This window comes from Amborella trichopoda, chromosome 7 (genome assembly GCF_054954075.1).
Source record: "Amborella trichopoda isolate Santa Cruz 75 chromosome 7, AtrichopodaSantaCruz75HAP2 v2.0, whole genome shotgun sequence".
Classification (NCBI taxonomy): domain Eukaryota; kingdom Viridiplantae; phylum Streptophyta; class Magnoliopsida; order Amborellales; family Amborellaceae; genus Amborella; species Amborella trichopoda.
The window spans coordinates 35,771,380-35,788,476 of NC_142342.1; the positions used below are offsets into that span (position 1 = coordinate 35,771,380).

At 36.3% G+C, this 17,097-nt stretch overlaps 1 protein-coding gene across 9 annotated transcripts; it reads left to right on the forward strand.

Annotated features, from left to right (window-relative positions):
* Window positions 1-770: 770 nt before the first annotated feature.
* On the forward strand, window positions 771-16,619 carry LOC18422731 (amino acid transporter AVT1C). Of its 9 annotated transcripts, none has more exons than XR_002281634.2 (13): window positions 771-1,314; window positions 2,620-2,812; window positions 3,265-3,590; window positions 3,914-4,128; window positions 4,339-4,362; window positions 5,345-5,525; window positions 5,634-5,853; window positions 6,453-6,588; window positions 6,700-6,719; window positions 6,938-7,083; window positions 8,457-8,500; window positions 16,011-16,246; window positions 16,349-16,619. XR_002281634.2 is itself a non-coding variant. In XM_011626157.3 (13 exons), exons 2-13 carry the CDS (start codon window positions 2,628-2,630, stop codon window positions 16,442-16,444), a joined length of 1,656 nt encoding a protein of 551 aa, XP_011624459.1. In that variant the 5' UTR covers window positions 771-1,314; window positions 2,620-2,627; the 3' UTR covers window positions 16,445-16,619. The 9 variants fall into 9 exon arrangements, 8 of the variants coding, with proteins under 8 accessions (XP_011624459.1, XP_020525496.1, XP_088727978.1 ...); XM_011626157.3 differs by having other exon boundaries at window positions 16,184-16,246; XM_088871849.1 differs by having other exon boundaries at window positions 772-1,314; window positions 4,028-4,128; window positions 16,184-16,246.
* Window positions 16,620-17,097: the final 478 nt, after the last annotated feature.

The window sequence follows — 17,097 nt, forward strand, 5'->3', positions numbered from 1 at the left end:
TCTATACAAGCTGCATTCCACACCTAAATGACTTTTTTGAGTAACCACAAAAAACAAGTAGCAATTATTCATGAACCCTAATCATTTCAAGATGAACATAGGGGATGGTGCTTTTATTGCAGTATTTATCAAACCTTTTGGAATTGCTTCTAATAATTATGTGGAATTTTTTTCTTTGAAAGAATTATTAATCTTAGTTGATCAGCTACAGTGCTACCCTATTCAGGTCGAAAGTCATTGCTCGTTAATGTTATTCATTAACGCTGCTGACCTCCATAGAAGTTACATATGAACAACGTCTCTCTGAGTATGGGTAGTCCATCTCCCATATCTTTCATGAAGCCAGCATAGTGCTTTCTAGTCTTGCAAAGAGAGCTTTAGCTCATGATTTGGCATGGGTGCTCTATTGAGTAATGATTTCATATATATGTTGTATAGTAATATGATGTAATAACTTTAAAAAATCATTTTATGGTCATTTGTTTGATCCAAATTTTGAATTATATATATATTTTATTCTAATGAACAATTATTAAAAAAAAAAATTCGAAAACACAACTTAGAAAGTATTTTTTTAACCCAATTAATATAGGTCCTTCATTTTGGTGAGATGCTTAGATCTAGGCCTTCGAAGGATTTTTTCACTTCTAATTTTTTTGGATGGCTTTATTATTATTAGATGAATAATATTAAAAAAGAAAAAAATAATTTTGAGTTTATAAAAGCTAAGGTCTTGAAATTCATAAAATGAATGGTTTAGAGTTATTTTTGAAAGAAACTCATTTTTACTTCATTTAGACCTCAAATTGAATTTTTTGGAGATTGATTATTGAGATGAAAAAAATATTAAAGAGTGTCGTTGGAATATGATTTTACCGTTTACGGATTAATGGAGAACCCGTTGGGGGCGTTCTCCCTCAATGACTTACCTAAACAAGAAACTGACAAAATCCATGGTGGACAGGGGGAGCGATGAGAGAGTGTAATTCTAGCGAGAGAAAGGCATGTCGCCTCCAGAGAAAAATGGAATGAAACTAATCACGTCCATGAAGTCACAGAAGACAGAATAAATAACTGTCTTTTTGTCAGTGGCTGCATATGCTCGGCTTCGAGCTCTGTAATGGCTATAAACTCTTTTGCTCCATTTTAGAGAGAGAAATCTTCATAGATCGCAACATTGAAAAGGTATTCTGAGCAAAAAGCTTTTGGCTCCACGTTCAAAAGCCTTCGTACTGGTGAAAAATCTCTTCTGAGTTCTGATAGGTTCGGGAAAAGTTTTGAGGTGTATCAGAAAGTGAAAGGCCTGCGAAAGAGGTAGAGACACGTCTTTAGGCTGTGGAGATTCATTTGATTATGCTGCTGAGCACTAAGAGTCCTGAAAATATTGGAATCTGAAGAATCCAATATTCTAAAGAGCACTAAGACTCCTGAAAACTCAGTTTTTCTCCTGCTTATATCAAGCTTTTCTGCATTTGTCGTAGTGTTTCTTAAGAAGCTTCGGCAAATTTCAGGCCTTCAAATTAATTCTGTGGAAAAACAGTTTGATGCTGCTGAATATTAATAAGCTTTTTTTGGAGGTTTAATCCAATTCAGCGCATAATTTGTGCTTCACGTTGTACTCTGATCCTTTATCTGGTTTGTTTCAAGCTTTTATGAATCTTTGATGGCGTTTCTTCTGAAGCTTCACAATATTTCAGACTCCGGATAAATTAACTGGAAAAACTTCGGTTTTCTTTTTTTTAAATAGCTTTGCAATTTTTATTGACATTTTGAGCTTCATTTTACTGGTCCAAGAGACTAAATCTGGAGTATTTTGGAGTAATTTGAACTTCAAATGAGCCTTGGTTTGTACTCACTCGAGCTTGATTTCGGATTAAATCACTTGATATTATCTTTTCCCTTATTTTTAAGCCTTCCGTGCGCCTGTTGAAGAGCTTAGAATCAAACCGAATTTAAGTTTCAGTCCAAATCATGTATTCAGATTTCAGTAGTTTTAAAATATGAACTTCCAGTTTTCTTTAGAGTTTCCATGCTTCTGTAAAAATAGTTAAATCTACTGTTTTCTGTTTTTACTTATGCACCATAAAAGGCCGACTAATTTTCTTCCTACGTAATTTATGTTTCCCTTCTAAACACATACGAAATTGAGATGAATGATCTGTAATAATTCGTAAATCCGGATCTTGTTCTCTCTAAGATTGTGGATACAGAGCAAATCGGATCTATTCTCCCTTTCCATAGGAGTTCTTCATGCTCATTGTGGAGGAGCTAAACTCAGAAAATAATATCTTTCAGTTTCTTGTTTCCAGGATAGATCTTAATTATTAAAGTAGCTGGAGTTAGTTTTTTGTGTTTTTTGCTCTGTCACCGATTGTCCAAGTCATGATTTTAATGGTTCTAGGTCCTAATTCAGTCTAGAAGCGTGAAGTCACTATTTCCCTTCCTCTCAACCCCTGGTTTATTGTTTGTCGCAGACCTTAAATTCGTGTTAACTCGTTTCTCATTCAATAATGGAGTCGATCATATTGTTCATGAGTATTGCACTAGGATTAAGTTACGGATTTACGTTGTTTTCTGAATGTCCCTCTTAATTGAATTTTATGGATAATTTTACTACAGGAAAAAAGATGAACAAGTCCAGCTCTGAAAGGAGCTTGTACATTGAGAGCGATGATGAGGAAAATGACACTGAGAAGCTTGTTGTCAGGGGAGATGGTTATGATACAGATTCATCAGATTCTTTTTCTCATGGCAGCCCTAACCACAGCAAGCACCCAAGCTCGTATAATACATCTTGGCCCCAGAGTTACAGGTATTCATATATGGACAGATGCATATTCTGGGAAATTAACTTGAGTATATAGATATGCCATGAAAACTGTTCAAGTATTGAACTATGTATTTAAATTTAATTCCTTTCAATCTGGAGTTTTTATGGAGATTTCTTATTTTTCTTTCCATATGTTGAGAATTGGATTCAGTTAACCTAACTAATTGATATCAACCTCCTTGCTCAGTCCAAAACGCATCCATCCCACTAGAGAATTGATTCACCGCCTTAAGAAAACACCCAAATTTAAAAGAATTTGATTTTTCTATCAAGATAGTCAAAGGGGCTTTTACAAAAAAAAAAAAAGGGAAAAAAATGCTGCGCTGAATATGTACCTTTCTGATAAAAATGGTGTGCGTGAATTTTTAATAGATGATTTATAATTTATTCCTCTTTCATGATTCAAATTTTGTTTGTGTTTTGGGTCCATACAGGCAATCCATCGACATGTATAGCAGTGTGGCATCTCCCAATATTGGGTTCTTGGGTACTCCCAATTTAAGCAGATTAAGCAGCTCTTATTTGTCATCTTCACTTCAAAGGAGACACACTCCTGAAATACTTACATCCTTGATTAAGCCTTTATTGCCCACAAAAAAAGAGCCATCATCACCACCACAACAACAGCAGGTTCTTCCTCCTCCTGCTCCTACCAAGAGGGTCCCATCTCAGAAGGCCCTTGCCGAACAAAAACCTGCAAAAATATCACATGAAGTGCCTCTTTCTCGTCAGTGTTCTTTTGGTCAGGCGGTGCTTAATGGTCAGTAAATCTCACATCCTTCCAATGACCACTCATGCAATGGGGATATCATGAAGCTCTTTTCTTGATTTGTTTTCAAATTATTGTTTGCAATTTCTCAATTGGGGAAATGAGATTTTATTGCCCAAATGTTTTGTTTACTGACACTCTTTTAATAAGATTTAGGGTTAATCTGATGAATTTGATGCAATGAAAACAGTCATCATGATAATTATTATATCTCAGAAGATTTAACGAGATGAACTTCATGGAATTGGGCTAATGACTGAGTTGGCTATATGTCTGTTATATGTACTAAAATAACTTTGTTTCTATTTGGTTAGGGATGAATGTTATGTGTGGAGTGGGAATACTTTCCACACCATTTGCCATCAAAGAAGGAGGTTGGATGGGGATATTTGTGTTGATTGCATTTGCTCTAATTGCATTATACACAGGTATCCTCTTACGCGATTGTTTAGACAGTGAACCTGGTCTTCAGACTTACCCGGACATTGGGCAGGCTGCATTTGGTACAATAGGTCGCTTTGCTATCTCTGTAAGTTGGATTGTTAAAAGATCAATATTCCAAATATTTTAAACTGATGAATTATTGTAATGGACTATGTCATAGATTTCTCTATCAACTAGTAAATTATTCATCTTTATTTATTCATCAGTCCCAACCAATAAACTATTTTGTAAGCTACTGTTCTGCTATTTTATGTCAACTATGACTTACACTTTTGTTTCTTGTGGCTATTTGCAGATAATTTTATATGTGGAATTATATGTAAGTACAGCTAGCTCTAGTTCTCCTTCGCTGGTGCTTAGGTAAAAATTACAATACCATCCCTGACATTGAGAGGAACACCAAATTTAAGTCAACATAATCAGAATTAGTGTCCCTTATCTAATCATGTAACACAAAAACCAAATTTTTTTGGCTTGATCCAAAGCCACAAATTCTCAGAAATATTCAGTTGGATCTTTCTAAGTTTTCCATATAATGTTGAAATATTGTGAAAGGTACTTAGTTTGAAGAAAAACTGGTGTTCGCTGTTTATCTGATAAAATGGCGGGTAATGTTTCTGAAAAATCCTTTAGTTTTGAACAAGCATCGACCTGCATCAGGGAAAGAGCCCAAGCGTAATTGGTTACTGCTTGATGATTTGCAACGCTACGTTAGGCTCAATTCCTACCAATGTAGGGGCCCTCTCCCCACTGACTCACCCGAAGAAGAAGAACAAAAAAAAAAAAAAAAATTGAGAGAATATCCCTTTTCTGGAGGATTGTTATTGCCTAGTTTTTATATAATGCAGATAAGATAAGGATTTCCTATATTTTGCCTCATAGCAGTGTGCCTGGACTGTCAGATGTCACACATTGCATCTGATTGAGTTATTTTTGCTACTTGTGCATGTGGACTGCTAGAAGGAAATCAAACTAAGCCTGGCACTTCTCCTAGAAACTTGGAAAAATAAAAAAGATTTGGGAGGAAAGAAGATGGAAAATAAATTAGTGCCAGGAAAAAGGACAGAAAAACATGAAACTCAAATGCATTTTTTTTTCTCACCATGTCTTTAGATAATGAGCTTCATTACTAAAAATCATGTTAATTGATCCTTATATAGTGAAGCTCATCCAATTGAGCTCTTCATTTCTTCATAAGTCATGTCTAATGTAATGTTTATAATTTCACCTGTTCAAACCTTCAGCATGTATCTTTGGACTATATATGAGATAACTCATTCTTACACCCCACTTCTTGACAGGCTTGTTGTGTGGAATTTATAATTCTTGAGGGCGATAATTTATCATCATTATTTCCTGGTGCCCACCTAAATTTAGCTGGGCTTCAGCTCAACTCACATCAGCTTTTTGCTGTGGTGGCTACCCTGGCTGTGCTTCCTACTGTTTGGCTTCGTGACTTGAGCATTCTTAGCTATATATCAGGTATAAACTGATCCAATTTAGTCATGTGAATTGATTTTATGATGAATTCTTGACTTGACCATTGCATCTATAATCTGGTTATATTGATTATTTTTACCATTGTTTCAGCTGGTGGTGTTATCTCATCTATGCTGGTTGTTCTATGCTTGTTCTGGGTTGGAGTAGTGGATCAAGTTGGGTTACAATACAAACCCCATGCTTTAAACCTCAGTAGTCTCCCTGTTGCTATTGGTCTTTATGGGTACTGCTATTCTGGGCATGCAGTCTTTCCAAACATCTACACGTCCATGAAGAAACCTTCTCAATTTCCTGTGGTTTTAATTACAAGGTACCAAGATCTCTTTACCTCAATCCCATTATGACACTGACAGGTGCATGTTTAGATTGTAGTTTGAATCTCCTCCAAGAAAACCTCCTCTTCTCAACCAGAAACTGGAACATTGTATACACCAGTTTCTAGGGAAGGTCTATTAAGTTCGTGGCATCTTTTGTTTTTTTTTTTTTTAGGATAGTTCAGCAGTTGGAATCTAACTTGAGATGTAGCATTGCGAACTTCAACTGCTAACTAATCAAGCCCAAGCCTGATTCCCATATTAAGTTCGTCGCATCATCACTCTCCATTGACATAATGAAGTGATGGGCCAAGGAACAGGATATGACCCTATTTGTGGCCTCGTCTCTCTCTCAATCACCAACAATCAACTCTCAACAAAAATCATTAACCTTTTTATAATAAATTATGGTCACAATGAAATTGTTAAACTATATTTTTGAAATACCCATATTCAATATAATTCCTAAATGCCTTACATTGATACTTTTTATCCATATCTCATTGCTTTGGTGATTGTATTATTACCTTGCTGGTTTTGTAGTTTTCTTTCTCCTTTGGGGTCTGACAGTTTCTCTCATTCGTGAAACTTGCAGTTTTGCAATTTGTACTGCCATGTATGCTGGAGTGGCTTTTATGGGATACTCCATGTTTGGAGAATCCATCGTGTCACAGTTCACCCTCAACATGCCCCACCAGCTCACAGCCTCCAAAATAGCAGTGTGGACAACAGTATGAAACCAAAACAAAAAGCATGTTTTGTTGATACGATATTTTAGAAGCTTATGTTCAGTTTAGCAACTCTTATTGAATGGTTTCACACACTATTTTTCTGTTTTGCAGGTGGTGAATCCATTTACAAAATATCCTTCTCATTTTTCATATACTGATATTGGAATGTTTCGTACCGTTTCACAGTGAAACATGTTTTGTGTTTTTGTGTTTGTGCGCGCGCTTGCGTGTGTCAGAAAAGCCTTTCGAAAATTTTATGGAAGTATTTTTCTAGTCACAGATTTGTAGCTGCTATATATTTATTTGTTTATGTTCGATTTAGTGGGATCTCCCCTTGATTCAAATACACATATGCATTGACACTATCTCCAGTGGCCCTAAGTTTGGAGGAGTTGATACCTTCTATGCATCTCAAGTCATACTTCATTGCGATCCTCATTAGAACAGCATTGGTCGTCTCCACTTTGCTCGTGGCTCTCTCGGTTCCATTCTTTGGTAAATCCTCTCCTCTCCAACTCGAATTTCAATATTAAAGTTATAAAATATGTCAAGAGCCAGTGTACACATAGTTGGAGTATTTGTTTCTTTTCCTACATGCTGCTTTTGTAAGCAATGATGGCTCGGGATATGGTCTTGTCTTTAAGAACCACCGTACTTTTCTGTAGTTGGGATTTTCATAAGGGAAAGGTTTCTATACTTCCCCGGCAGAATACTATGGTTCCCCTACCATCCAGCCGCCAAATTTTGATCAAGAGAGCCACTCATCGTTTGATCTTAGATCCGACATCTCAAAATATTTTACTTTTAGTTTTTTTTATACAAATTGTATGAAAATGAAATTTGATACGTGCCATTTTTTCATTGGGTCGCACCTATAAAAAATATTAAAAATAATTTTTCGATAAAATACAATGACCAACATACCCCTTGAAACTTTCAGGGGTATTTTGATCATTTTATTTTATTGGAAATATTTGTTTTTATATTTTTTTCTATGTGAGTTTAATAGATGATTAGGCGTCCAAAATTTGGTGTCAAAATAGTTTATAGAAAAAAAATTAAAAAAAAAATAGTGTAGAAGTGACATTGTGATTGGGACAATCTTAGCCCTCCATTCAGAATGGACGGTTGGATAAGGGTAAGTATATAAGTTTTATTTTGTAGGAGAAGCATAAAAATCTTGTGCTTTTCATAATCCTTATAAACCCTTGCCCAACATGCAAAACAAAGAGGGTATCAATGATCACTAAAATGTCGTCCTACCATGCAGGTATAGCATGAGTCTCATGCTATGCCTCTAAGTATGCTGCTCATATTGAGTTCCTTGCCTTAAGTAACTTCAAAATGACAAGGCGGTTCTCATGCATATTAGTTTGGTTATATATCCAACCTGAATTTATGTGCGTACAGTGAAGATTTTGTGTTTCGATACTGATAGGTAGACTTTCAGTGAGAAAAGATTGTGCTAATTCAAAATCAAATCTGAGCCTAGAGTTTTTGAACCTGATAAGTTTTAATGAGTGCCAACTTAGTCAATCCTTCACTTTTCAGAAAGATTTTTTTCCTATTTAACAACTCTGGTATCAAAACAATTACTTGTCTCCGTTGCTCGGGATCTAGAAGCACCAAGTCACTCCCTTACCATAGCTTCTACCTCTTTGTCATTAAAATAAAACCAACGGCATGAAGAAATGGACAGCTCCTGCTAACTGATGTAACAAGCTGAAGGGTGGTGCTGCTGCTCCTTTTTTAAAAAAATAACAAAAATAAAGAGTTGAAAATTGTGTGTTTGCATTTGTATATGTGTGTGAATACAAATATAGCATTATGTTCAATAACTTTAATATTGGTTCCATTCCTTGATGCAGGTCTTGTAATGGCATTAATTGGATCCCTCCTAACCATGCTTGTTGTAAGTTCTTAATTGGCATAATAATTTTTTTCTCATTTTAACTATAAACACATGCATTGAGGCCCCGTTTGGATGTCCTGGCTGTTGGGCTCACTGGTACGAGCCTTTTTGCAAAAATGTGGATCCGCAAACCAGAACCTAGATTTTATGGGACAAAAACATCCAATATTGTGTGTGTGTGAATGGAAAAATATGCAATAAAACACATAAATAAATTACTGAGAGAGAGATTTACGTAGTTCACTTTTTTAGGTTACCTCCATGGGAGAAAGACATAAAATAAAAACGATTATAATTTCTTCCATGAGGCACACTCTCTAACTTCTTTAGAGGATTTTCTCTCTCTAGGTTTTTCTTGTTTGAGGTTCGTCTCCCTCTCATAGACTTTTTTCTCCGTTTAGATTTATCTCTCTCGAAGAGGCTCTACAATAAACCCATAGGATCTCTCTCTCTCTCTCTTTCTTTTCTGCACAAGAAGTATAACTATATGTCTCTCTGCAAAAGGAGATGCACATATCAAGAGGAGGAACTTGTTAACATTGGATAAGCCTGGCCCCGTCATGTTTTGGGTTTTTATCTAGAAATGAGATTTGTTTCCTAAAATCTCTTCCCCTTCTCAGTAGTGATTATCCATTATAACAACTCAGTGGGTTGTATTCCCAAATTGCCCCTTTAATGAGCAAAGGATGTAGAGGTCCTCCCACATGTGATGGCCTCTCCAACAATCTTCGCCTCCTGTCTTATGGTGAAGGTTTTATTTTTCAAATGAACTTGTTACTTAGATGGTACCCATGCCAACGATGTTTTTGTAAAGTTCATGCTTGCCTCTGGTCAAGGTCTTTGTCATCATATCTGAGGTATTTTTAGCTGCAGTAACTTCTTCTGTAAGACATCCAATCCAATGGTAACACACATCAATGTGCTTTGTCTTAGAATGGAAGCTTGCATTCTTGCTCAAGTGGATAGTGTTTTGACTATCACAGTGGATCGTGTACATGTTCTGTTTCAAGCTCAACTCATGGAAGAATCTCTCCTCACAGGCTTTTGTGACTTCTATGTACCTTGCCTCTTTGTTTGATAGAGTCATACACTTCTGTAGCTTGGACTACCATGAAACAACTCCTCCTACAAAAGTAAACGGTTACCCTAAGATTGACTTCCTGGAGTTTATATCTCCCACCATGCCTGCATCTGTATACCCTTGTAGCACCGGTTTACCTCCCCAAAAGTTCAAATATATTGTAGATGTTCCTTTGAGATATTTGAATATCCACATGACTATTGCCTAGTGTTCCTTATCAAGATTAATGATAAATATGTTCACGACGCCAACTGCATGTGCAATATTTGGACTCATGCACATTATGACATACATCAAACTTCCTACGGCTAATGCGCAAGGCGCTTTCTATGTTTCTTCCTTCTCATTTGCATTTGAAGGACCTTGCTTGGCACTTAGAGCTTTTTGTACCCACAATGCTTTGAGGCTATTCTCTTGTACTCATTATTCCCATGAAGGAATCAACTTCTTGTACCACTTCCTTGGGGGTCAGTTTCAACCCGTATAAACTATTTTTAGTTTACGAAGCATGTGCTCCTTTTTTACCTTAAATCCTTATGATTGCTCCATATATATTTCTTCCTCCAAATCACCATGAAGAAAGGCAGTCTTGACATCTAACTAATTAATCTCTAGATTCAAGCTTGCAATTAGGCATAATACCATATGGAATGATGACATTTTACCTCAGAAAATGATTTCATCAAAATCGATGCCAATACCATTCACCTTCATGTTTTCATGATCCCATAGCCTATAGTTGAACTCTTCATTTAAGTACCCTAAGAATAAGCGTAGGAGTGCTTTCTCATCTAACTCTATTATTTTTTTCCTTGGGCACGTACACCAATGCTTTGCACCCAAACACCCTCAAATATGAATAATATATACATTTTCCAATCCAAACTCGTTGATATTTCACCATTCAGAGGAAATAATGAGGATCTATTTATTAGATAGCTTACTGTGAGGATTGTTTCACTGAATATTGCTTCACCCCAATATGACTTTGGCAACTTGTCTGCAGATAACATGCACATAAGTCTTTATTATAATGTTGCGACTCATTTTCTCTGTTACACCATGATGCTGGAGAGTATATGGATTTTTAAAGAATTTAAGGTGTACTCCCCCGAATTGTTTGATCTGAGACACTTCAATAGCTTGCCTATCTCCCTTTTTACCTTAGTATGAACATTTTGAAAGATTTGAAATACCTAATCTTTTGATTTCATTAAGTATACCTATACATTTCTTAAAGCATCATCAGTGAAGGTGACGACGAATGATGCATCACCAAGCGACTTCACATCTATGGGACCACACAAATCTTAATTTTCCAACTCTAGCATTTTTGTATCTTTAGAGCTCTTATTGGAGAATGAATCTCTATGTTGTTTGTCTAGCAAACCATGGTCATATGGGGTCAAAGATGTATTCTTGACACTGGGAAGGATCTGCTTTCTTCGCTGAGATTTGCATCCCTTTTTCACTCAAATGACCAAGTCGCATGTGCCACAGGTCTAGTGAGAGTTATTCCATGGCGGCATTAACTTCACTATTGGAGACTCGCACCTATGTTCTAAAGAGTAAGCAATACTTCTTGCCTTTTGTTACAACAAGATATCTCTTTGCTAGCTTGTAATGTCCCTTACTAAACAATGAGTGGTAACCTTCGTCGTCTAATTACCTCCTAAGATGAAGTTTATTTAGATATCAGGTACATGATGTAGGGAGAAAATAATAACCAACCCAAAAAATAAAGATAAAATAAAAGTTTAAGATATTCTACCTTCTCTCAAGGTCTGCAAGGGAGTCAATCTAAAAGACGATTTTTTTACAATATCAACTTTACTCAATTCAGATCTTTTTACAAGATCAACTTTTCTCGATTCAAATCTTTTCACAAGATCACCTTTTATCAATTCTCATTCATTGATCTTTTACAATGAAGGGACATCTCCCTTTAAATAGACTTTAGGGAAAAAAATAAACAAATAAAAATAAACCACAATAAATCAAACCCTCTATCTCCCACGCCCTAAAACTCTCTCTCTCTCTCTCTCTCTCTCTCTCTCTCTCTCACACACACACACACACCCGCGCGCACACATAAATCTCTTCTCCCTAGTTTCTCTAAGTCTCTTTTCCCTATTTTATCTCATCCTTACCAAGCTCCATATCTCTCCCTTATCTTTCCCATATCTAAATCCATCTCTATCTAATCTTTCATAAATCTCTAAGTAAATCTCCTATCAAGATTAGTTCCTATCCATTCTCCAAGATCCTCTTAACAACTCATGCACCAAAATTCTTCCTCCCCTATTAATTATCCCAACGCACTTCTTATTCTTAAGAAAAAGAAATAAAAATAAAATTAAATAACTACAATTTTATTTGCATCATTCTCCCTGGGTTGAGAGAAGCTCAACCTCAAGCTTGACTCAAAGTGGATCCCCTTCATCACCATGCAGAACTATCTCTTGAACTTGATTTTCTTCTAGAACTTTATCCACTTCCTTAACCAAGTATACCTCCATCCTCTTTTATAGGCATTCATATGCACGGTGCCCTGGCTCTTTGTATCGATAACACATGAACTTTGCAGTATCCCTTTTCTTTTCATTAAATTTTGGCGGGCGCGAAACCTCCTTCTGAGTGTAAAATTGCTTATTGCTGCTCCATTGATGTATAGTTTGTACTCGTAAAGCAACTTGAAAGCTTCACTTAAATTCCATGGTCAATGTAAAAAACTTAGTCCCTAATGGTTTGTTGAAGGTCATTTACATATCGAGCAACATTTTGTCCTTCTGTCTCTTAGAGGTTGTTTCAAGCAACTAATCGATAAAACTCCCTAGTATAATCTTCCACTTTTTTCTCATTCTGTCGAAGATTTTGGAGTTCTTGAAAGAAAATTTGCTCTTGATCCAGAAGAAGAAAATTTTCTTTCAATTTCTTTTTCATCTTTTGCCAGTCGGTAATTTTTCATTTTCCACTACGAAATCGGGATTGTTGAACTTTCTCCCATCAGGCGGCAGCATACCTACGGAGCTTGGTTGCAAAAAGTTTAATCTTACATTCCTCAAGCAATTAACACCATTCAAAATAAACTTCAACCGCACTTAACCAATCAATAAAAGCTTCTATGTGGAGCTTACCATAAAATTCCAAGAGATCGACTTTAATATTAAAATCTCGTGGTCGCTCTATAGGATGCGGATCTCATCTTGCGAATTTCTTCTTGACATTCTGGATCAGCAGCCTAGGTCGGTCGGGAAGCTTGATTTCTCTCTACGGTGAGATTTGATGCCAAGTTGAGGTTGCGAGCGCCCTCTTCTTGATGAATGGTGTCCTCCAATCGTTGCAACCTCATATCCAACCATTGCATCCCCTGATTGGTTTCACTTATTTCTCGTCGAACATCCTCCAACGTAGTATTCAAGCTCTCTTGAATTTGCTTACCAATATAATCCATAAGTTGCGGTAATATATCCTCGAACATAAGAGCAGGTTTCGACGCCCTTGTAATTGTTGGATCTCTAGATCTTGCATACTCTGATACCAACTGATGCAGGGAAAAAATAATAACCAATCAAAAAATAAAGATAAAATAAAAGTTTAAGATATTATACCTTCTCCCAAAGTTTGTAAGGGAGTCCACTCTAAAAACGATCTTTTCACAATATCAACTTTATTCAATTCAAATCTTTTCACAAGATCAACTATTCTCAATTCTTATTCTTTGATCAATATCTAATCATCTTCAATGAAGGGACATCTCCCTTTAAATAAACTTTAGGGGGAAAAAAAAAAGCCACAATAAATAAAACCCTCTCTTTCACACCCTAAAACTCTCTCTTTCTCCCTCTCTATCTCTTTCTCTCACACACACACATATGCACAAATAAATCTCTTCTCCCTATTTTCTCTCGATCTCTTTTTCTATTTTCTCTCATCTATACTAGCCTCCATATCTCTCCCTTATTCTTCCCATATCTAAATCTTCCATAAATCTCTAAATAAATCTTCTACCAAGTTTAATTTCTATCCATTACCCAAAATCCTCTTAACAACTCACGCACATTCTCCCAGTTAACATAAAGTCATGGACCAAAATTCTTCCTACCCTATTAATTATCCCAACTCACTTCCTATTCTTAAGAAAAAGAAATAAAAGAATAATAAATTAAAAAAGTAAAATAACCCTAATTTTATTTGCATCAGTACATGTTTGACGTCCTTTAACACTAGTTTCATCCTAATATTAATCTTAATGTGTACATCTCTCTTACCCACAACCTTTAAGGAACCATTGTTCTCATCTTTATAGAGCCAAAATCTCCCACTCTATAAAAAGTAAAACATCTATGTGGGGTAACATGAAACTATGCTTTAGTATCCACACCCTAGTCAATATTTCACAAACTTGAAGCAATATTGATGCACCCATCACCACAGTTTCTAACCACGCCAACATATATCATCACTATAGTGATTTTCCAATCATCATTCTTGGTATTGTCATCATTCTGCTCTTTCTTGAGCTTCCGGGACTTTTTCTTGATGTGTTTATTCTTGCCATAATGATAACATGTGACCCTCTTTCTAGACTTCGATTTAGCTTTATCGTTAGATTGGTTTTGGTCCCTATTCTTGGACCTTCCTCGAGTTGGATGAGTTGGAGAATTTTCTTCTTGTTTCCTCATTCAGCAAGCTACTAGTGACTTGACTCTTGGTCACTATCCAATCAATTGTTGAGTTGCTTATGGAAACTACCAAGGTCTCCTGCCTATTCGGTATTAAACAAAACAACATAACTTGTAGCTCATATTCTAGGGACAACTTCATCATTGTGACTTGGTTAACAATGTTTTGCACCTCATTGAATTGCTCTACAATGGATCTCCTATCCTTGAACTTCATGTTCACTAATTTTTGGATTAAGAATACATTATTTCAAATGGCCTTTCTCGTATACAAGTCATGTAGCTTATCCCACAATGAAGTGTCAAATAAATGAATTGGCAGATGTCTTATCTGACACATGGTGAAACACATTTTCTTCGAACCACTGTTGGATGGTTCTGAGAGCCTTTCGATCAAGTCTCTTCAACTTATCGTCGCTCATACCTTCGGGCTTGTGTTCTACCCCTACAATGGGTATGTGCAAGTCCCTACTGTATAGAAGATCTTCCATCTCCGGCTTTCAGATGATTCAATTATTCTAGTTGAGCAATATCATCTTGCTCCTAGTATTGGAATCTGTCTTTAATCCCCACACACCACTCTTCTACACCCCTCTTCTTTTTATCGGCAGTTTGGGAGAGTCGTCGTCTGTCAAGGTTTCATCAACGGTCAATGTTCCACTGGCTATTAAGGTATCATCGGTGGTCAAGTTCCCACTGGTTGTCAATGTCTCGTCAGCGGTCAAGCTCCGACTAATTGTCAAGGTCTTGTCAGTGGTCATGCTCCCACTAGTTGTCTAGATCTTGTCAGCAGTCAAGCTTTCACCGACTGCCAAATTGTCACCATCAGTCAAGATGAGTCACCTGCAGCCAAAGTGCTTCACTGTTGGTCAAGGTAGTAATCGATGGTTCATTGTTCAAGACATTCTTTGCACATGGGCCACTCAATAGCAGTCTTTGACTGACGATGTGTCCCAAACGCTCCGTTCGGTGGTGAAATGGATCCAGCCTTCAAGGAGGTTGTTTCCTTGCTCGTCCTACAACCGCTAGGCTCGCTACACTTGCAAATGATGATAGGGATGACCAACAATGTATCGAAGTCAAGGAAAAAATGTGCTCTGATACCATTTTGTTGGGCTCACCCATTTGAGCCGTCTTGTAAAACTACAGATGTGTACAACGGAACCCAAATTCTGTGGGACAAACACCAAATACTCTATGTGTGTATAATTGGGAAAATATGCAATAAAGTAAATAAATAACATATCGAGACATGCACTACAATAAACCCACATGAACTCTCTTTCTCTCTTTTTTCTCTCTAATAGGCTTCTCTCTCTCTACTTCTTCTCTCCACAAAAAAGATCATCGTATCTCTCTCTCTCCAAAGGTAGATGCACCTACCAAAAAGTAGAACTTGTTAATATTGGATAAGCCTAATTCCTCACATTTTAGGTTTTTATGTAAGAATGATATTGTTTTCTAAAATCTCTACCCCTTGGTTATCCATGGTAACAACCCAATGGGCTGTATTTCCAAACTGCCCTTTTAATGGCCAAAGGATGTGGATGTCCTCCCACATGGGACATACTCTCCCAGCACTGGCAGGCAAACCTAATGGATGCCTTTTAACATCATGTACTAACCCAAAAAGAAATAGGTGGACTTAAGATGTCATAATCAATTGGAAGAATATCCAATTTTTAGTGGATGGAGAAATAGAAGTTTTTCTCTTGTATTAAGGCCAAATTGGGGTTCTTTGCAGCTTTTTGCATGCATACTAATAGCACTGAGAATAATGGCCTGCCATGCTTGCACACTGCCCACTGTGAAGCAAGTATAAGGGACATATTTCTACAGTAAAAAAAGGTCGCACCAAACATGGCCTTACACTTCAGAGAAACAATTATATATGAATCGGCCTTTGCCTTTCTCCAGACGATGATTCTTCCATGTGCTTGCTACCTAAGTATTGTTCGTAGGAAGGTAACTATCTTTCAGGTAAGATCCTCGATGCAGGCATATTTGCTTCAAATATCAATAATTTTATGGAAATGATTAACATGCTATAGAAATGATTAACATGCACGTTATTATGTGCAGGTATTACTCTGCATTTTGATCCTTGTTATAGGAATTATATCCTCTGTGGTTGGAACGTACACAGCAGTTGCGGGTATCATTCGCAGCATGTGTTAATCTCTCTCCCTCTCTTTCTCTCTTTCAGTGGTTACTGATTCAAGAATGAGGATAAAATGTAGAACAAAAACATTTTCGCGATCTCTCACTCTCTCTTAAGATCCACAAATCTATAATAACTTATAAACTGATTGTCATAAAAAAATAAAAAAATTATTTGAGATTTGGTTTTCAATTACTTAGTGAATGATATCGTTGCCCACCAAACACAACAAAAGTTCATTTTCTATTTCGTGACAATATTTGAAGCACTCAATCTTCATTGACCATTATGCGGATTTGAGGTATGATTGAGGTTCCTCTAAGATGCCCACCTTATATTATATAAACAAGGTACACCTCCAAATTTTGTTGTATGATGTAGTTCCGGTGTGGGAAACTTTACAATGGTTTGAAAATCCATGTTTAATCTTATTTATGACATTTAAAATTTCAAAAACAATACAATTTAGCATATTTATAAACATTTGAAAAATACTGAAAATAAAATGTCTAGATAACTTATTACAAGATGCACTATTTTTAGAACTTGAAATTAATTTTTTTCTTTATATCAATGCATCTCAAGATCTAGATGATTAATTGGAAGGTTTCCCAACTTTGGGACACTCTTAACACTTTTTTTTTTTAAAAAAAAAGAAATTTCAAAATAC

Excerpts from the sequence above, each read along its gene's own strand:
- LOC18422731 (XM_011626157.3), top strand. The coding sequence starts at position 2,628 with ATGAACAAGTCCAGCTCTGAAAGGAGCTTGTACATTGAGAGCGATGAT. Across the intron at positions 4,129-4,338 it reads TAGGTCGCTTTGCTATCTCT|ATAATTTTATATGTGGAATT; the intron begins GTAAGTTGGATT and ends GGCTATTTGCAG. Across the intron at positions 5,526-5,633 it reads CATTCTTAGCTATATATCAG|CTGGTGGTGTTATCTCATCT; the intron begins GTATAAACTGAT and ends CCATTGTTTCAG.